General features: G+C 40.7%; 1 protein-coding gene across 1 annotated transcript in view; it reads left to right on the forward strand.

Annotated features, from left to right (window-relative positions):
• Positions 1–3,484: 3,484 nt before the first annotated feature.
• Kdm5a (lysine demethylase 5A) overlaps positions 3,485–21,987 on the forward strand; it is a 75,535-nt gene continuing 57,032 nt past the window's right edge. The window contains exons 1-4 of the mRNA XM_034511294.2: positions 3,485–5,017; positions 6,634–6,711; positions 8,482–8,604; positions 21,308–21,478. Coding sequence (XP_034367185.1) covers positions 4,853–5,017; positions 6,634–6,711; positions 8,482–8,604; positions 21,308–21,478 — 537 coding nt within the window. The 5' untranslated portion in view covers positions 3,485–4,852. The remainder of the gene's footprint in view (positions 5,018–6,633; positions 6,712–8,481; positions 8,605–21,307; positions 21,479–21,987) is intronic.

A 21,987-nucleotide genomic window follows, 5' to 3' on the forward strand; every position in this document is an offset into this window, starting at 1 on the left:
CACTATGTATCCAGGTTAGCTTGGATCTTGCTATGTAGAGCAGGCTAGCCTGGAACTCACAGAGATCCTCTTGCATCTGCGTCTCAAATTCTGGGACTCAAGGAATAAGCCCAGTGTATGGGAGGCAGAGGTGGCCAGCCTGGTCTACACAGCAAGTTCTAGGGCAGGACTACACAGAGAAACCCTTTAAAAAACAACAAACAAACAAACAAAACAAACAAACAAAAAATGTATAACCCATCAACCCTGACCCAAAACACACTTTAATGTCATTTGCTTGTTTGCTCATTCATTGGATACAACCTGGGACTGAACTCAGGCTTCAGGAATCATGGTTACTTAACGGTAAACAAGTATTCTACCACTGAACTATTCTCCCCACCTAAGCCTGACACCAAGAATTTCCCAGAGACTAACCAAAATAGAATAACAAAGAAGGAAAAACTATAAACGTTCTCCTATGGTTTCCTGTGACATGAATAGGAAAATCAATGTTATTTGAACTATCACATTGAAAAAATTGTGTACACTTATCAGTGAGCCATTGAAGTTGATGTAGGCATGAAAGCTTCAATTTTCAAGCTTTTCAAAGTTTAAGGCAATGATACTATACCTTGCAGAATTAATCCTTTTATAAATCCTCTTTTGTTACTGAGATAGGGTTCCCTGACTAGTGTTGGGTTTATGGCATGAGCCACCACTCTCAGCTCTTCATATATCCTCCTGATGTTTAAATGAGACTGGCTAGACATAACATTTGAATATGTAATCTCTTGACTGGAGACAAGTTCTGGTCTTCTGGCCTCCTTGGGAACTCGGCACAATAATACATGTAGACAAAACACTCATAAACATAAAATAAATCTAAAATGTTAGTAACATGGTGTAAATTATAGCATAAGCACTAATTTTAAAAGCATGATTCACCCATTTCTATACATTTCCAATTTTTAAAAAGGAGAGAGAGGAAGAAGATGAGGAGGAAGAGGAACCTTAAACTCACTATGTATTCCAGGCTGGTCTTGAATCCTTGATTCTCATATCTTAGGTGTCGCTCTGCTGGAATTATGGGATATCCTGCCATGCCAAGTGTGCTAGCTTTAGTTGCTACTATATAGAAAATATAAGTATCCATACACGCAATCTATGTAAGTAAAAATTTTGGGATCTTTCAATAATTTTAAAATGTATTCATGTTATTTTGACTTGAGACAAGATCTCATGTAGCCCAAGCTGGTCTTGTACTGAGTATGTAGCAGAGGATGACCCTGAATGCCAGGTATGGCTAAACTACAGTGAGGTCAGATTACCAGGTCTGGCTATCCTACAGTGAGATCTTTAAAAATGTATACACGTGTGTATGTGTTACACGTGTATGTGCCATCATAAGTTTAAATTGAGCATTAGATCTCCTGGCTACAGACAGTTGTGAGCCACTCAACGTGGCTGATGTGATCTGGACTCAGGTCTTCTGAAAGAGCAGAAAGTGCTACTGGCTGGTGAGGGGATAGAGCCATTTCTCTATCCCTTACAATGGGCTTTTTGATTGTTTGTTTGTTTGCTTGCTTGTTTGTTTTACAGTGTTTCTCTATGTAGCCTGCTGTCCTAGAACTCACTCTGTAGACTAGACTGCCAATGTACTCAGATATCTGCCTGCCTCTGACTCCTAAGTGCTGGTATATTAAAGGCCTCCACCACCCAGCTACAATGGGCTGTTAACAAAATGTTTGAGGACCAACCTGGTATGGAGACCAAGGAAGGAGAAGTCAGCTTAAAGATAGCACACAGGGCAACTTAGTGAGTGAGACCCTGTATTAAAAATAAAGTTTAAAGCAAAGGATAAGGGGCTTCTGAGACGGCTTAGCCAATGAAGGCACTTTCTGACAAGCCTGATGAGTCAATTCCTGGAACCCATATGGCAGAAAGAGAGAACTGACTCCAGCAGGTTTTCCTGTGATTTCTACATGTGCCTCATACCACGAAGCTCTACACCTACACACAGCATTGTATTAACTGCTTAGTGGCAGTACTTACAGGTAAAGCCCTGGGTTCAACCCTAGTATTGTAAAATCAAACAACCCCAATACTGTTGAAACTAAAAGGCATTTCTCTAGAAATTCAGTATTTTTTAACCTTTTTCACCCGATGAGATTTGCTCACTCCTGTTACTCTGGTGTGAGGTTTTGTGATATTAAAAAATAAATTTAGAAGTGGTATATACTTGTAGTTCCAGATACTGGAGAGGCCGAGACAGGAAGATCATTTGTGTCCAGTACAATAATAGCCTGGATGAAATAGGGAGACCTTGGCTCAAAAGTAAAATGAAACATATGAGAGGCCATATTTTATAGCCTTGCCAAATAATTACCAGACATAGGTATTAATTTCATTCTACTCTAACACTGATAAATTACAGATATGTGGTACTTGGAATGTATTTTTCCTCAATTTACTTGAAATGAATTATTTTTTCCTCAAAAGTTGCTTATTTTGTTGACATTTTTTTTTATCCCAGGGTAGCCTTGACACAGATAGCTTAGGATGATCTTGGAATTGTGATCCTTCTGTTTCCATCCCCTAAGTGCTGGGATTACAGGTCCACTCTCTTACAAGTGGTGGTGTTAGGGGTCAAACCTAGAGCTTTAATTCCCAGCCAAATAACACTATATTTTGATTGCATATGTAATGAAAAAATTATTTTGATGAGTTTAAAAATTTTAAGTATGCCAGGCAATAGTAGTGCATACCTTTGATGTCAGCACTTGCAAGGCAGAGACAGGTGGATGTTTGTGTGTCTGAGGCCAGTCTGATCTACAAAGAGAGTTCTAGGACAGCCAAGGATATACAGAGGAACTCTGTCTTGAAAAACAAACAAACACAAAATTAATAAAAAAAAAAGTCTTTTGAATTTTACTATTTCTCTTTTTATGTGCAGTTTGTTTATCTTCTGATTAAGTACTAAGCTACCTAAGTCTTATTATAAATTATTTTAGTAATTGCATATAATTCATCATACCTTCCTGCGTCCATTTTTCTTTCTTTTTATAGCACCTTTTTTTCCCTTTTCTTTAAGCAAGAAATGGAGACTAGACTGGAGCCCATTTGCCTAATATGTGCAAGGACTTGGGTTCAATTCCTAGTACAGAAAGTAATTGAACAAACTAGCCTGAGTCTATTTCCTTGCATTCCTGATCTTGGGCCCTTTTTTTTTTTTTTTTTTTTTTTTTTTAAACTAGCAGAATAGATCCCTCCCCTCCCCCCTTTTCTGACACAGAGTTTTACCTCGAAGTCTCCCCCACCCCTTTTGTTTACTTAATGTGTGAATATGCATACATATGTGTGCGACCCGTGTGACCCCGTGTGACGGTCTGATGACATCTCTCAGGAGTTCTCTCCTTTAACCATGTTGGTTCTAGAATCAAACTCAGGTTCCAGGTTTGCTGGCAAGTTCCACTGTTCTGGCCTTTACCATGTATTCTTGAGTGATCTGGAACTCGATATGCATACCAGGTAGACCTTATGGTGCTCTTTCGACACCTCCTTCCCCGGAATTGAGTTTATAGTCCTGTGCCACCACAGAGGGATTTTCTTTATTTTAGACAAGGCCTCCTGTAGCCTAATCAGGCCTCAAATTCATATGCAGCTCGGACTGTCCCTAAACCGTCTATCATTACTTGTGGACGTATGGATGTGAAGGGCACAGGATAACTTTTGGAGCCGGTTCTTCCCTTCAACCTTGTAGACTCTGGCTTAAACGCATACAGGAATTAAAGGAGCGTATACCAGAAACGTGGCTTTTTTTTTTTTTTCTTTCTTTCTTTCTAAACAGCCCTTGCTGATTGGAACTTTATGCGTGAGCAACCATGCCCGGCCTTACACGTAGAGGTTTCTGACAAGGTGACCGGTTTCATAGCAAACTGAAAAAGGGTTAACAAAGCAGGGGGGTTTCAGGTCCTGCTTACTTCTCCAATAAGGTTTCGGGATGACTGCCAACAGAAGAGCAAGGCCAGGAGCTAGAGAGCTCCCGGTGTGGTGAGGAGAAAGCGATTCGCAACTGCTGGTTAAGGCCGGCCCACGTAATGACGGAAGAGGGCTGAAACCAATTGGTCACGGAGAAGCGAGAGACCCGTATGAAAGCGACCGAGTGACATTATTCGTACAGGACTAGCATTTGAAAGAAGACAGAGACACGGAAACTCTGCCAAGGGTTAGTTGCTCGCCCAAACGTAGACAACAGTGTTTATAAACGGGTCTCGGGGGGACAAACAGGGTAGAGCAGCTGCAGCGGGGCCCACCTTGTTTTCGTGTCCCCACCACACAAAGAGGAACAGGAACCACCTCACCGGAAGCAGTCCCTCTGCTCTCTGAGGCATTACACATTCCTCCGCGCGCCGGAAGAGCGCGTTCAACCTTGCGGGATTGCTTCTCCCTCGCCTCTCCTCGAGGCGAGGTCGCGCAGCCTTCAGGGGCCACGCACCCGGTGTGGACGGAGAGCGCAGAACTTTGACGGGCAAGCAGAGGAAAAGGGGCACGCCGGCTGTCATGGAAGGGAGGAAGGAGAGAAGACCGGACTAGACGTGGCGGCGGTGGGATTTTGTTTCCTGCCGTGGCGGACGGATTTAGCAGTACGTTAACTTCCGGAAGCGTCCTGTCCCTGAGAGGAAAAGCCCTGAAGGAAACAATAACAAACGACCTGGAGGAAGCGCTTCTGGGTCTTCTGTGAGGACTCGTTCTCTCCTAAGAAGATGCGCTGCGGCCCCTGTGAGGAGACGTGAGAGGGCTTGGTGGCCGTCAGCTAGCCTTTCCCCGCTCGTGCACCTCAGGCGCCCCCCCCCGACCCCCGGCTTTGACCATGGCGGGCGTGGGCCCGGGGGGCTACGCGGCCGAGTTCGTGCCGCCGCCCGAGTGCCCGGTCTTTGAGCCCAGTTGGGAGGAGTTCACAGACCCGCTGAGTTTTATCGGTCGCATCCGGCCTTTGGCTGAGAAAACTGGCATCTGCAAAATCCGTCCACCCAAGGTAGCGGAGCCTGAGGGCCCGGGGTGGGGGGGGCGTGTTGGGGCGGCGGGGAGGGTCGTTACTCTTGCCGAAACTCTCCTGTTTCGGTTCTTCTGTGCCCTCGTGGGGCCCCTCCCTCATCTCCTGCCATCCCGAGGCTACTTTGGAGGATGTTTTGCCCTGGTTTCTGAACCCACGTTCACATTTTTATTTTATTGTGTCCGTGCGTGCGCTCGCGGAGAGGTCAGAGGACATTTTGTCGGGAGTCGATTCTCTCCTGCGTTGTGGGTTGTGGGTTGTGGGTCTCGGGGCTCGACCTCAGATTGTCAGGCTTGGGCCTTACGACTGAGCCATCCCACCAGCTCTCAGGTCTGCCCTCAAAGAAATAGGGATCTCTGGGACTTTTTCCTTCCGGAATTTATTTGAGCATGGATATTGTAGTGTGGATTGAAGGAAAGGATAACGAAAGGCTTCAGGCCCTTCCTAGGGAAAGCCGTTTGAAGTTTCTTGTCGTTCGCTCATGTATGAACTATTTGCGTATTTTTTTTAAAATGAAACAACGCACTTCTGAGGACTGTTTCTGTGTCCAGAGCCAGCTAATGCTCAGTTTATCAAACTTTCACAGGTCACTAGTTAGGTTTCTGAAAATGTAATCTGACCTCAGGTTGTCTCCAGGGTGATGTCACTATACTAGAACCCCCACGCTAATTATTACTCCAACAAGAAAGGCATCCTCGAAGAAGATAAAGAGCATTAATTAGTTTTTTTAATGTTGTTTAGAAAGAATTGGTCAATAAATAGGGATGGAAGAAACTGTTGAAATCTCTAGATGTAAGAAAGTAAGGGACAAAGATTCCCGAACTGTAAAATAAATAATCAACTTTGCCTATAAATTGGTTAATTACCCTCACTTTTTAAGGTTAGAAAAGCAGATGATACCCCGTAATGAGTGGAGTTAATTCCCTAGGAGGTTAAGTGGTATATATGCTCAAGGTCAAAAGGGTTTGTTTTGTTTTTTTAAAATTCATTAGGTGCTTTCCAGATAATGTTGGTGGTGGGGGAGAGTGCTGCAGGGCCCAGGCCTCCATCCTCAGTAACATGGGAGAAAAACCTTGTTCAAATGTTGCTGAAAAATCAGCACCAGGGTCAACTGGATGTTTTTAGATGCTATCCCTGTTCCCTGTTAAAGGAGAACCAGTGTGTGGATGCAGATGTTCTGCAGTAAGGCTTTCTTTCCTAGCAAGCACTCTGATGATTTTGTCCTTGTTGTTAAGATGGTCAAGCTATCTAGTCTAGGCTGATTTGGAACCCTTAGCCTCCTGCCTCTACTCAGTACTCAGTCAGTGGATTTTTTTTTTTTTTTTAAAGTTTTACTTGGTAAACTTGTGTGTTTATTGGACACTGTTTTGCATTTGACAAGCTCATTGTATTCTTCCTGGATAACCTTGGAGAGTACAGTTTTGTATTGTGGGATGGTAAGATTTGAGAATTGTTTTTCCAAGTAATATTAAAATGGAAATTATAAGAACATTACTTTTTTTTTGCCTTTATAGTGAAGACTTACATATGCTATTGTATTGTCACTATGATTTGTGACAGCTCTGTGCTAAATGACCAGAATAATTCTTTCTATTTAGGATTGGCAACCTCCATTTGCCTGTGAAGTAAAAACCTTCCGATTCACTCCCAGAGTCCAGCGCCTGAATGAACTTGAGGTGAGTATTAGACCAGTATTTCTGCTTTCTGTTTTGTTTTTTTTTCCTTAGTGGTGATGGTGTTTGGGACTCAGACTAAGCAAATTCTCTGCCATGGCTTTATATAGCTCCAGCCTCCTGATGGCTTATCTTAGAATTTTATTTTTTTTTGCCAAAACTTAATTTACTTTTACTATTAAAATCTTAGGATTTTAGATAGAGAACATTGAAAAGCTTATGTACCAGGACCCAGAGTTTGTGTTAAATGAGAGTTAATGAATAATAGTTACTTGATATTTGAGAATAGTGTCTTTTAAGACTGTTTCAAGTAGTTACTACATTTTTTTTTTCTTTGCTTCTTCACTCAATGGGATAATAGAAGACTTTTTAAACATATTTTTTAGTGGAAATTCTAGTGCTTACCTTTTAAAAAGTGGAAATCCCTTCCTCCTTCTCTTTCTTCTTTCCTTCCTTCCTTCCTTTCTTTTTTTAAAAGCAGAGTCTCATGTGGCACAAGATGTCAGTTAGCTTGATGTATAGCCCATGACTACCTGGATCTCCTAATCTTCCTGCTTCTACCTCCTGTGTGTATGTTGGAATCACAGGTGTGCACCATCATGCCCAGTTTATACGATGCTAGGGGTAGAATTTTGGGTTCAAGAAGCTAGGCATGTGCTCCACCAGTTGAGCTACTTACCCAACCCTCTTTTCCATCCTCCCATCTTCTTGAGATAGTCTTTCTTTGTAGCTAATAAGTGGTCTGGTCTAGAGTTTACTATGTAGCCCAGGCTAGCTTTGAACTTATGGCAGTCCTTCTGTCTCAGCCTCCTGAGTGTGCTGGGGTTACAAAAGGTTCTTGCTATGATGCCCAGCTCCAAACTTGGAATTTTTTTTCCCTAATTATATGTATGTTAGATAACACACTCAGGAAAGATGACTCAGCAGTTCTTTCAGAGGTCTTGAGTTGGAATCCCAGCATCCACATGGTGTTTGACTACTCTCTGCATTTCTAGTTCTAGGGGGATCAGATGTCCTCTTCCAGTATCAGTAGGCATACTACACCCATACAGAGCCAAAAACGCAAAAACAACCAAGAAGAACATAATAGAATTTAAATGGAAGGAGAAGCTTTCTTTTTTGATTTCTTTCTTTTTTTTCTTTTTCTATTTTTCTTTTTTCCTTTTTATGTTTTTTTTTTTGTTTTGTTTTGTTTATTATTTTTTACACTGGGTTTCTCTTTGTAGCCCTGGCTATCCTGGAACTCACTCTGCAGACCAGGTTGGACTTGAACCCAGAGATTACCTTCCTCGGCCTCCAGAGTGCTAGGATTATAGGTTTGTGCCACCACTGCTCAACTGAGGCTTTCTTTTAACATCTAGCAAAGAACTTTATTAAAAAGGATACCTTGAAGTGAGAATAAGAGAGACAGCCATCACAGACAGGACGATGGGGAAGAAGATGGAGTTGAGGTAGGGATAATTTAGGCAAGGATACTTTTCTCTGGATTGGAAACAAAGATAGCAAAATGTTGTTTGCATTTGGTCAGTAAGGTGTTGAAGTGTTCCACCTGGATATGCTCTACCATTATTCACAGTTGTGATTGTGCTTACATAGCAGATACTTCATTTCTGTTGCTGTTTTTGTGTCCAAGCCTGCTAGACTGTTTATTAAATTTTTCCAAATAGCTGGACAACTCAGCCAACTGAGTTCAACACTTAGAACCATTCATCACTGTCCCCTGCTTTATCCCCAGTCCTGTGGTTTTTGATTTCTGTATTTTAATCATTTTAGGCAATGACTAGAGTAAGATTGGACTTCTTGGATCAACTGGCAAAATTTTGGGAACTTCAAGGATCTACATTGAAGATCCCTGTGGTGGAGAGAAAAATCCTGGATTTGTATGCTTTAAGTAAGGTGAGGCCAATACTTGTCTTAGAAATTGAGCAGAACAGTTGAGATATAGTTCAGTGGTAGTTAGTAGTGCTTGGTTTATACCAGGTCCTCTCATGAGGAAATTGAACAGAGGTTGGTGATTCATGAAATTAAGAATTTTAAATAATCTTTTCTGTGTGTAATAGCCCTGACTGTCCTGGTACTTGCTTTGTAGATCAGGATGGCCTTGTATTCAAAGATCTGCCAGCGTCTGCCTCTTAGGGCTTGCACCAGAGGCATGAGCCACCATGCCCAGCAGATTTTTTTTTTCTTTACTTTTTTTTTTTTAAAGATTTATTTATTTTATGTATATGAGTACACCATTGCTCTCTTCAGACACAACAGAAGAGGGCATCAGACCCTATTGCAGATGGTTGTGAGCTACCATGTGTTTGCTGGGAATTGAACTCAGGACCTCTGCCAGAGCAGTCAGTGCTTTTAACTGCTGAGCCATCTCTCCAGCCCCAGATTTTTTAATATAGCCTAAAAAATAATTTTTTGCACTGCTGGGCAACCACTTTGCTATTGAGCCATATCCCTGGTTTATATTTAATTTTTTTTTATTTACTTGATTTTTAAAAAAGATTTATCTTTATTTTATGTGCATTGGTGTGTTGTCTGCATGTGTGTCTATGTACTGTACTGTCCATGGAAATCAGAAGAGAGTGTTAGATGCTGTATTGTTAGAGATGTAACTAGAGTTACAGATGGTTGTGAGACACCATGTGGGTGCTAGGCATTTGAAACTAATAAAACAGAAAATTCAAAAATAATAAAAGTGTCTTAATTCAAAAGTCACAGCAACCACAGAATTTTATTGTGTTGGAAAACATGGAGCTCAGTGTGCAGTTCATACTTTTAGTCCCAGCACTTGAGAGGCAAAAACTGATGGGTCTTTCGGATTCCAGGCCAAGCTAGGACTACATAGTGAGAGATCTGTTAAAACAAACAAGTGGGTCCCCTGGAGTGCTTTTTACTGCTAAGCCATCTCTCCAGCCTCTTAACCTGTTTTTTGAAACATTCTTGTTATGTCTATTGATAATTTCTTATATGTGTGTATGGAGGCCAAGGCCTGGGGTTCACTGGTCATCTGTCTCCATGGATCTTCTGTTATTCACCAACCTGGGATTATAATAGGCCACTGCATCCAGTTTTTTAAGTGGGTACTAGAGATTGAACTCGGGTCCTTAGTTTTTTGATAGCCACTTTAACAATGGAATCATCTCCTCAGGTCCCATCATCTCCTCAGGTCCCACCATCGCCACTATCCCCTATTTTGTTTGTTTGTCTTTTGGGCTTTTTGAGACAAGATTTTGCTTTATGTCCCTGGATGCCCTGGACTATGATGTGATTCTCCTGCTATAGCATCTATTTGAATGTTTCAATTACAGGTGTATGCCACCATTTATCTATCAACCTATTTATTCATAGATTAATCAATTAAAACTTTTAAGGCAGGATCTTGCTTTATGGCTGGCCTCAGACTTTGTGTTTATACATACATGTAGCATGTGTACATATGGAGGTCAGAGGACATTCTTGGGTGTTGGTCTTCATCTTCCACCTTGTTTGAGGCAGGGGCTACTACTTCATGTTCTCTACTGTGTATGTCAGGCTAGCTAGTCAAGTTTCTTTATCTCCTTACCATACTATAGGAACATTGAAATTACAGACTCAATACCTTGCTCAGTTTTTGCATGGATTCTGAGGATTTGAATTCAGGTTCTTACACTTGGCTTGTGTGTTATATTAGTGTCTTTTATTTTTACTGGGATTAACTACTTCGGCAAAGCAACTTCAAGGATAAAAGACTTATTTTGGATTATAGTTCTAGGTTAGAATGCTATAGTGGAGAAATCAGAATTAAGGAGTATGAGAGAGGCTTAATCACACTATATCAACAATCAAGAGCAATGCAATAAATGTTCGTGCTTACTTCCTTTCTGCATTCTATATAGTACAGGTTCCCTATCCAGGGAATGGTTTTCCCGTATCAGTTAACTTTAACAAGATTCTAGATGGTGTTGACAGTGAATACTAATTGTCACATATGGCAAAGCTGAACTATATCCCCAGCCCTGTCTTTAGTGGCTTCAGACTTGCATAGGCATACAATGCATGCCTGGCCCCTAAAATTTCTAGTGTGTGCATGTGTGTACCTGTGTACATTTGGAATACTGAGGAGGACATTGAGTGTCCTTATCTATCACATTCTGCCTTATTCCAGTAGTTTTCAACTTTGTGGGTCTCATCCCCACAGGGATTGCATTTCAGATATCCTACATATCATATATACATTATAGTTTATATAACAGTAGCAAAATTACAGTTGTGAAGTAGCAATGAAATAATCTGATGGTTGGGAGTCACACAACATGAGGACTGTATTAAAGGGTTTGTAGTATTAGGAAGGTTGAGAACCACTTCTTTGAGGCAGAGTCTTGAAAACTAAGTTCTTGAACCTGAACTTAGTTTTTTCAACTAGGTTGAAAGCCTTCAAACCCTAGCAATCCTCCTGTCTCTGCTTTCCACAGGATCAGGATTACAGGTACACATGAGAGTATGCCTAGTTTGTTACATGGGTGCTAGTAGCAAACTTAGGTCCTCATGGTTGCATGGCAGTTGATCATAATCACTGAGCTATCTCTGTCCCCTAAAAGTTTCTTTTAAGAATTGTATTTTGGGCCAGCCTGGTCTACAGAGTGAGTTCCAGGACAGCCAGGGTTACACAAAAAAACCCTGTCTCGAAAAACCAAAAAAAAAAAAAAAAAAAAAAAAAAAAAAAATTGTGTTTTGGCTTAGTGGTGGTGATGCTCCCCTTTAATCACAGCACTTGGGATGCAGAGGCAGGTGGATCTCTGTGAGTTTGAGGTCAGGGCTACACAGAGAAATCCTGTTTCAAAGGAAGGAAATAGCCAGGCGGTGGCGGCGCACACCTTTAATCCCAGCACTTGGGAGGCAGAGGCAGGCGGATTTCTGAGTTTGAGGCCAGCCTGGTCTACAGAGTGAGTGCCAGGACAGCCAGGGCTACACAGAGAAACCCTGTCGGGGGGGGGGGGGGGGGGGGGGCGGGGGGGCGGGGAGGGAAGGAAATAAAAATAAAAAAAGAATTCTCTTTTGGCTGGGTGTGGTGGTCCATACCTTTAATCCTGTCACTTGGGAGGTAGAGGTAGATCTACTTCAATATGAGGCTGTATAGTAAGACCCTGTCTTTAAAGAAAAAGAGGAAATCCCTTACACACACTCTCACTCAGACACTTTTAATCAGGTACAGTATTGTATATTTGTAAGCCCAGCACTCAAGAGGCTTTTTGTTTTTTACAAATTTGAGGATTCTTTACCAACCTGGGCTATGTAAGTAAGTAAGGCTGTTTCTGAAACAAACGGGCTGCAGAGATGGCTCAAAGGTTAAGAGTGCTTATTACTCTTGGAGAAGACATGAGTTTGGTTCCCAGCACCTACAACTCTAGCTCCAGGGGATCTGATACCCTCTCTGGACTCTGTAGGCACCTGTACTTGAATATACTCCCACATAGATACACATACACACATGACTAAAAAGCACTAAAATAAAATCTTGTAGGAACAAAAAAACCAAAAAAACCTAACCAAAAATTCCCAAACACTGTCATCAAAAATTTAAACTTCCTGTGATTTTTTTCCCCCCAATTAGAAAGCCATTACTGGTTTTAATTTGAGGTTAGATTGCATTTCTGTTTGGGAGGCAATGTAATCAGAACGCCAGTGTCAAATTTGTCGTCCATATGTTTAGCTACATCTTGAGAAATCTAATTCCTTTTGTTGGGAATAGATTTTTTTTTTTTTTTTTTAAATATTTGGCGATGGGTCTGAGTAATAGGCTTTTACAAAATGAATAAGACTTAAAATGAAAATGATTCTCTTTGTCCACATCCATTCCTGTTTCTCATGCTAGTCACTTGCAGTGCTTTTGGCTGGTTCTGATTTTGTACCTTTATGTTTCCAAACAAAGGGTTTATGATACTTTTCCCTGTTTGGTTTTGTGTATTATGTGTGAATTTTTACTCTGAGTTGTAGGTCTAAAAGATCTTATGCCTAATGAAGTGGCTCATTGATTAAAGGGTTTGCCGTGCTACTTCATGATCTGACTTTGATCCCTGGAACCCAAGTAAAGGAAGGGAGGGAGGAAGAAAGAATAAACTTCACAGAGTTGTCCTCTGACCTTTATGTGAGTGCTGTGATACACATGCACCCCCTTAGTATAAACACCAATAAATAAAAAGATTTTTGTTTGTTTGGTTTATGTTTTTTTCAGACAGAGGTTTTCTGTGTAGTCTGGATGTCCTGGAACTCCCTCTATAGACCAAGCTGGCCTTAAACTAAGAGATTCATCTGCCTCTGCCTCTCTGCCTCCTCTCTGCCTCCTCTCTGCCTCTGCCTCCTGAGTGCCGCTGGGATTAAAAGCCATGCACACATAAAAAGATCATAAATTTGGAATACTTTATGTTCCATATATCAACTTCTCTTTCTTTTTTTTTCTCTCTCTCTCTGAGGGACAGGCTTTCATCTGTCTCTAGCTTGATGAGAGCTAAGGAGGATCTTGAAATTCTAATCTTCCTATCTTCACTGATATTGAGCCATCTTTCCAGCCCTTTGTTTTAGGATTTTTGTTTGTTACATAACTATATTTATGCCCAAACCAAATCTAATGTGACTCAAAACTACTTAAGTATTCACTATATAGTAGAGGTTGGCATGGAACTCTGATCCTCTTACCTGAGTGGTGGGATACATATAACTGGTATCCTCAAGGTTGGAGCATACTCTACTCAGCACCCCAGTCCCGGTGTGTGTGTCTGTATACAAATCTGCATATGTACACACACATATATTTATGTGTGTGTTTGTGTTCTGTGTATATATGCATCATGTGCATGCAGCTGCTTGTGGAGTTCTAAAGAGGAGAGCATTGGATCCATGGAACAGCTGGAATTAGCTTGTGACTTTCCCAGCATGGGTGTTAGGGATCAAACTCAGGTCCTTTGCTAGAGGAATGAGCTCCCTTAACGCAGAAATGTGGCCAGACTTGCAGCAGCTTGATTCAAAAAAAAAAATTTTTTTTTCCTGGTTTTTCGAGACAGGGTTTTTCTGTATAGCCCTGGCTGCCTTGGAACTCACTCTGTAGACCAGGCTGGCCTGGAACTCAGAAATCCCACCTGCCTCTGTCTCCCAAGTGCTGGGAGTAAAGGTGTGCGCCACCACTGCCTGGCAAAATTTTTTTTTTTTTTTGTGGAGTGTGGGACGGGTTAATTTTTTAGGTTAGTGTATGTAGCCGCCCGCGGCCACAAGTCAACTGGATTCACCTGAAAGGGGGGCTGGGAATGAAGGGGGAAGGAGGGATGAGGCCAAGACAAAGTTCTCTGATCAAGGCCCAAAGCTTTAATGTTCAGCTCTCAATTTAAAGGGGAAGACCCAACCCACAACCCCTCCTGGTTCCAGATGGGTGGGATAATCCATAGTCCATTCCAGGTCATGGCCGGAGATGTCTTAGGGCAAGCCCCAGGGGCAGTTCCGCTTCTGTGTTCCGGGCAGCCAAGGTGGGTAGCTCCACCTAGATCCCGTCACTTGACCTTGTTGTGGTAACCAAGGTCTCTTCAGGCTTGCTCATGGTGGGGGGGAAGGTACAGTTTCCCCCGTTTTAGTTAACTTAAAAAGAAAAGAGAGAGGTGAAACAGGAATAGGGTCGTCGTCGTGATATCTGGCTACTTCCTGCTGACATTGGGGGCGACGTATCTCTAGGGGGAACCTAGAAGAATGAGTATGGAGGATGCAGGAGAGTCGGCTGTGTCCTGCTGTCCAGGGTTTATGGAGCCCATCTGAGGATAGGTCAGGAGGAACGGGTCCAGTAGAAGCAGCTGTGTGGGGTACACGACTTCATCCCATCTGAGGTACCGAGTAGCCGGGCTTGTTGGGAGAGATCTTTGTGTGAAGGCAACTTATCTGCTTGAGACACAAGGTTCAAACGTTAACAGCAATATAATTATCCAAGCCGAGTAGGAAATAAGGTTGAAAATGGAACTGTTTTAGTATCTCATCCAACTGCTGGTTGACAGGGATCAGACACAAAGTCTATGACTACTCAGGCTGGTAGATTTCAACAAAAGCTGTCTGTTTACAATACTTTATAGCCCTCTGTTTCAGTGTTTTTCCATGGAGACCTAAGACTTTGAGCGGGCAAATAAGCCAGGCCTATTGCTGAATTTTAGGCTTATAGCTGATTTTAGGCCTTCAGAGTTAAGCAGGGCTGTCCCTGAAGTCTCCTCTCTTTTCCAAGTATAGAAGGACCGTGGCAATTCTCATCTTACCCAGGCGGGGATAGAGGCCTGACCTCCAGTAATTAAAGGGAACCTTGTAATGGCTCCAGTCCTCCTGTCGTTGTCCAGTAAGGCCTGAAGGTCATACCCGTCCTGATGTCTTTTTCCTGGAGAGGGGATACTTTCGACATCAACCCCTATGCAGTCAGGCTTGTCCCTCAGGGAACCCAGAAACATATTTTTAACTTTTATTTATATTCCCTTGCAGTGCTTAGCCTCGCAGCCTTAGCAAGAATTCAGATTGCCAGACAGAGGGGTTCTGGGTGGCCCCTCTCTGCTTGGTCTAGGGGCGGAAGCCCCCTCTTTTAGGTTGGATGGAGATGAGACTTGGGAACACCCTGGATAGAGTAACAACCTTATCTAGAGTCTTGGGTCCTCCATGGCTAACACATGATAATGTGTCTGACTAAATTTTGTCATCAGATTCTTCATTATCAGAATCATAATTATTAGGCTCAAGATCTGTGTCTACTTGACGGACCAATCTTTCAGGCAGCCATCGGGCTCCATTTTCTTTTTCTGAAAAAATATAGACTGAGCCAAGACCCCAAATTAAAACAGGGTCAGGACCATTCCAAGAATTAGTTAGGGGGTCTCTCCATTAGACCCTGGAAGTGACTGGATGCCAGTGGCAATCTGCTGCAGACTGACCTTTAACATCAGTTTGCAGAAAATTTAAGAGAAATAACACAAAAGCAAGATGTGCTTTTGGTGATCTTGGAGGGTATAATTCTCCCCCCCTTTTTAGTTTAAAAAGCCAACCTTTTAGAGTATTTGTAAAATCAGGGAAGAAGCACCAATAGCTGTTTTTCCCACACTCAGAGAGTTATAAAGATATTAAAGTCTCATAACCTCTCTTTTACAATTTTGAGGATAATAAGGAATTTCAATATTAAATTGTCAACAAAACATCTCAAATGTTTGACTGTAGTCAAATAACTGCAATAGCCAGTTCCATTACCTATCTTAGTCTGGTATGGAACACCAAGCACAGGGAAATAATATAGGTAATAACTAATTATATTTTTAGTTGCTTCTCTTGTTAAAGTAGTTGCAACTAAAAGGTCTAAAAAGTGTCAAGTCACATGTACATATTTTAATTTTTAAAAATCAAAATGAGTAACATCTATTTGCCAAAATTAATTACATAAGTCCTCAAGGTTTAACACCATTATGAAAAAAAAAAATTAAAAATACTAAAAACAAGTTTTTGCAATTTAACTTGCACACTTTTTAGAAATGCCAAATTATTGTATCAAGATGCTGTAAAGAATAAGATAGTATGGCCAATTATTTGCAAGGCCTATAATCTGTCTATTATACAAATCTGCTCTGGCATTGCCCTGGGGCTCAGGCAATCCAATGAGCTTTTAAATGTCTTAAAAAGTTCAGAGACAGTACATGTTTTAAAAGTTAAGCTGTATTTTTATAAATAACTATAAAATTTGAGAATTAGCAATACCTAAAAAAGGAACAATTTTAAGCAATTATAAATTATGAGCCATTTACTGGCTATAAGTATATAAATTGAAAGCTTGATTTTCTAGTATTTTAAACAGTGACTACAACACATAATTTAATTATTTGTGCTCAAGTAGAGAAAACTCAAGAAAATAAACATGTGATCTAAATATGTGATCTAATTACATATACTGCCTTCTCAATAGATGAGGCATCTGTAAATACAGTAAATGTCTTTTCTATGAGCTGCATGCGTAGTAAATTTCAGGAAATATAAAAGCATGCAGAGAAAAACTGTAACAACTTATCTTTTGGATAGTGATCACCAAATTTGCTTAAAATGTTTGCCATAATAGGCCAAATATCATTTTTCAATAACCAATTTAATTGCTATTTGGAATAAGGAATAAACATTTTATTGAAAATGTTTTTAGGATTCTATCTTACAATCTTTTATTAACACAAACTTTACTTGTAGATGAACAAGGATGAATCTACATAAATGGTTTCTTTTGCCAAAGGGCTGCTGTGGGCATGAGTAATAATAACACAAACAGCCAACAATTTTCATAGTCTATATAATTTGTCTGTTGATAACTAACAGCTTACTCTACTTTCCGCAAAGCTATTTTTCCTTTAGTTAATTGTCAAGGGGAATTAGGACTTGTATGTCCCTTGAGAATATCAAACATAGGTTCAAATCCTCGTATGGTAAGCTTAAGATGAGGTTTTAGCCAAATAATCTCTTAACAACTTTTGAAAATCATTAAATGCAAATGAAACTAAAAGCAAACCTTTCCAATAATGTGAGAACCTTGGATTCTCAATTACCAGCAAATCTACTAAATGCAAACCTAACGCCTTACCAGAAATGTAAAGGAATGGTATAAAAACAATCTTCTAGATCTATAATAATTATATACATATTTACTGAAATGGCAGCTGGAGTAGGCAAGTCAGGCTGTAATGCCCTATTAGTTTTATAAATCTTAAGTTTGAACTTTGTTTTGGATTAATTCAATAACCAATCTATTTTAGCTGAGTGAGAGTATCAGATGAATGCCAAGCTGAAGGCAATCTTCTAATTATTGTTACATAAGATTAGGTCTCTTGCTAGTGATATATATTGCTCCAATATATATTAGAGGAACCAAAGCCATCTTGTCCTTTCTCTTTCTTAACAATTTGGAAGGAATTAGATGCAAAGGAACAAAAAAAACAAGTTGAACAATTCTTTTTCCAGCAGGTAGTTACAACGCCATGGGCGGAGCAGCCATTATTTAAATTTCTCCAGCATAATCATTACAACTCTTGGCCCTGAAGCTGACCCTTCCAAGGAACAAACAAGGCAATAAACAAATTCCAGAAAACACCCTTCAAGGGGCTGGTCAGGATGACCTAGGCAAAAAGAGTATTTGTCACACAAACTTCTGCTGCACCCATTGTATATCAACTTAATTCAAATGTAAATGTTTTTAATCTTGGCCTATATCCTGAGGCCTGGCCCAGAGATTATCTTTCCTGCACCAAGGACAAATGTGTCATGTGACCGGATTATTTGCTGGTGCCTGTTTTTGGGACAGTCATATTAAAAATGACTTGAATCTCCACATTTAAAAACATCTTTTATCGGTTCTGTGCAAGCATTGCTTGTACAGTGGTCCCTTGTAAGGCAGACAGACCCTGATGGTAAGAGGGCCCAATTTTAGCGCAAAGACGAAAGTATCCATGTAAGTCTGTCTTTGCTTTGTGCAACAGGCTGCATTAGCATTCTCATAAGCCAAATGAGTAACAAAAGGAATTCCTGTTTGAGGATCTCCAAAAATTCTACCAGCTGCTTTCAGCAGCCTGTCTACGAATTTCTGGAATGGTTCCTCAGAACCCTGGTTGATACTGAATAAGTTTCCACTAAGATCCCCTTTAGTAGGTTTCAAGCACAGCAGGCAACCATTGCAACCTATGTATGCAATCCTGTAGGCAGTTTAACCTGATTAGCATTACCTTCATATTAACCTTCTCATAGAAGCATGTTAAGATCCCAATCTGCATTGCCTGCCTGGGCAATCATCATGGCGGTTTTCTTACTGGTATCACGCCATTTTGAGCTCCAAAGCAAGTAATCTCCTCCTAACAAAGTAGCCTTACATATAGTTTTCCAATATTTGAGCATTGAATTTGCTTCTATCACAGTATCCAATAAAGCTTGTGTGAAGGGGTCATTAGACCCATATTGTGCCACAATTATTTTAACTCTTTTATTTAACTCTACCTGCTATAGCCTTTCTACTATAAACATAACCAAGTCAAAAAATTTCAAGCTCACGATTCAACTGCCTGTCAGCTGTAGCCAAAGGAATGTTGGCAGTTAACGACATTTTTAAGTTTCCTTTGCAATATTAGTATATAACCATAATTTTTGGAAACAAAACCAATTTTTAACAATGTAAGCAATCTATTTTCTCTAAAATCAACACCAAGTGGATTACCTTACAAAGTTTGGCTGCAGTTCTTATATATGAATGCACGATAGTGCAGTCTTTAATATCTCACTAAATAGACATTGCTTTTATATCTTTTATACATCTGGTTTTTGAATGACTAACCCTGTGTTACCAGTTTTGAGCCAACTTTTTGTTACCAAAGTTGTAAATTTTTAATCAAATCCAATAACTTATAGGCCAATAATTTATAACCAAGACATGAACATATTTGTACCTTAAAAACAATTACAAACAAAAATGAAGTAACAACACATCTTATATATTTAAACCAAACAAAATTTCTCGCTTTTTCTAGCCACAATTCTAAAATAAAAGCACCTTATCACTGAGATTTTTTCCACGACAAACAACTCTTAACTTCCTTATTTAATCCAAGAAACCTGCCTGTCCCTTTAAAAAGGCAGCCTTTCCAGCTCAGCTCAGCTCCCAAACTTTTAGCTACAGGTGTTAAGCAAACTTATCAGCCGCTGCTCTGCATATTAGAACTGCCTTTGAAAACCAAGTTAAACTAGACCAAGTGTTGAATCAAGCAATTTTAACAATCTTTTAAACATTAAACATAGAACATGAAACATAGACGACCAATCATTCATACAACGAGACATGTGGACAGAAAACACAATGAGACACACGTGGACATTGGTGCACCAAGGACAAGACAATAAACAAAGAAAGCAGAACTAAGGATTTCTCTTAGTTTCTCTTAGTCTAAAACGTCTCCTGAATTTTCTCTTGTTCCTAGGAGAGCTCTGAAACAGCCTTTCCATTCTTTTTGCTGGCATAACCCAGAGAGAAAACAACTGCTTTTCAAAACCCGTTCTCTCTCTGAAGTTTAGGATCTAACACTTTATCCCTTTCTTTAGGAGATGTATGTAGCTGTGGCTGCTTTTTTAGTTTTCCAATTTCTTCTAACCCTGCTCTTTCTCGTCTGAGGCAGCTCTTGAAGGCTGCGGGCATCTGCCGGTCTCCTATCCCGAATTCACTGTCACCCCTAGGCAAAGTAGGCATCGGGTCAACACCTATTTGACCTAGACCTATACCGTATCCCTCACAACGCACTTCCTGCAAACATGGCCTCCTAAACTTACCTAGCGCTAGATTCAATATTGTTTGCTACTTCCTAAGTGCGCGGGATACATTCTTTTATTACCTTTTTCCCGTGGGGCCCCACCTAAGACAGTGTTTCCTCAGCTGGTCCCCGTTTTCAAGTCCCACGATGGCGCGCCAATCTGTAGCCGCCCGCGGCCACAAGTCAACTGGATTCACCTGAAAGGGGGGCTGGGAATGAAGGGGGAAGGAGGGCGAGAAGAGATGAGGCCAAGACAAAGTTCTCTGATCAAGGCCCAAAGCTTTAATGTTCAGCTCTCAATTTAAAGGGGAAGACCCAACCCACAACCCCTCCTGGTTCCAGATGGGTGGGATAATCCATAGTCCATTCCAGGTCATGGCCGGAGATGTCTTAGGGCAAGCCCCAGGGGCAGTTCCGCTTCTGTGTTCCGGGCAGCCAAGGTGGGTAGCTCCACCTAGATCCCGTCACTTGACCTTGTTGTGGTAACCAAGGTCTCTTCAGGCTTGCTCATGGTGGGGGGGAAGGTACAAGTGTATATTTTTTCATGCTGCATAATGTACAAAGTATAAATTTACTAAATGCTTTTGAGTATCTTGAAAGTGGACCCAAGTAACATTAAATTTTAAGGTTTGATATTTGTAAAAATCATTGTCTTCATTCCTTTGTATGCAACAGTGTCAGTTTAATAAAAGGAAATTTACATTTTAAGTCCAAAATAATGTTTATATTTACAGACAACATACAGTGTTAGTATGCTGAAATTTTACTTACCTGGTGAAACTATTTTAAAACATTAATTTTGTGCATATGCATGGTCTCAAACACGAAGTGTTTGTGGAGGTTAGAAGACAACTTGTCGGAACTGGTTCTCCTGTTGTGTTGGTTCTAGGGATGGAACTCAGATCATCAGACTTGGAAGCAACAGCCTACTGGAGGAACCATCCTACTGACCCACTGTTTTTATTTTTAAAGTCAGATCTCATGTATTTCAATCTGGCCTCCAATTTACCAAGTAGCAGAAAATGACCTTGAATGTTGAGTTCTCCTGTCTTCACCTCCTGAGAGCTTGAACTACAGGTGTGCACTACTACACCTAGGTTTTATGGTACTAGGTGTCAAAATCAGTGCTTCCCTGCATACTAGGCAAACACTCTATCAGCTGCTCTGGGGGAAAAGGTTTTATCTTTTGAGATTATACAAGTTAGGATGCTGAGCTTATACAAGTTAGGATGCTTGCAATTAATCTCTTTCCCTAAAGAATTTCTACTTTTTTCTTTTTTCTTTTTTTTTTTTTTTTTCAGATTGTTGCCAGCAAAGGAGGCTTTGAAATAGTCACCAAAGAGAAGAAATGGTCTAAAGTGGGTAGCCGGTTGGGATATCTGCCAGGAAAAGGAACTGGGTCTCTTTTGAAGTCACACTATGAAAGAATTCTCTACCCATATGAGCTTTTCCAATCTGGTGTCAGCCTCATGGTGAGATCATCATAGTTCTTAGAGTGGAAAATTTAATTTACCAAGTATAAACTTCAGGTGATATTCATTGTAAGTGATATGCTTAAGCATAGGAAAGTGGGATAGCTGTCTAGGCACCAAGATTTGAGAAGAAAAAGTGTGTTAAAGTTTAAAAATTAGAATTATTTCTAGTGGTTTGCTGGGTAAAGGATAATGGGAATGAAGGTTGTCTTCATATTTAATATAAATCTTCATTATTTCTGGAAAAAAGGTTTGGTCTAATTTGGATTTTTTGAGACAGGGTCTTACTGTGTAGTCTGAAATTCTAGGCTAGATTGGCCTCTAACTCATAGATACCTACCTGATTCTGCCTCCTGAGTGCTATAATTAAAAGTATGAGCTGCCACTGGGCAACTGGGCAGTGGTAGCGCACGCCTTTAATCCCAGCACTTGTGAGGCAGAGGCAGGAGGATTTCTGAGTTCGAGGCCAGCCTGGTCTACAGAGTGAGTTCCAGGACAGTCAGGGCTAC

Source organism: Arvicanthis niloticus, chromosome 9, assembly GCF_011762505.2.
Source record: "Arvicanthis niloticus isolate mArvNil1 chromosome 9, mArvNil1.pat.X, whole genome shotgun sequence".
Classification (NCBI taxonomy): Eukaryota; Metazoa; Chordata; class Mammalia; order Rodentia; family Muridae; genus Arvicanthis; species Arvicanthis niloticus.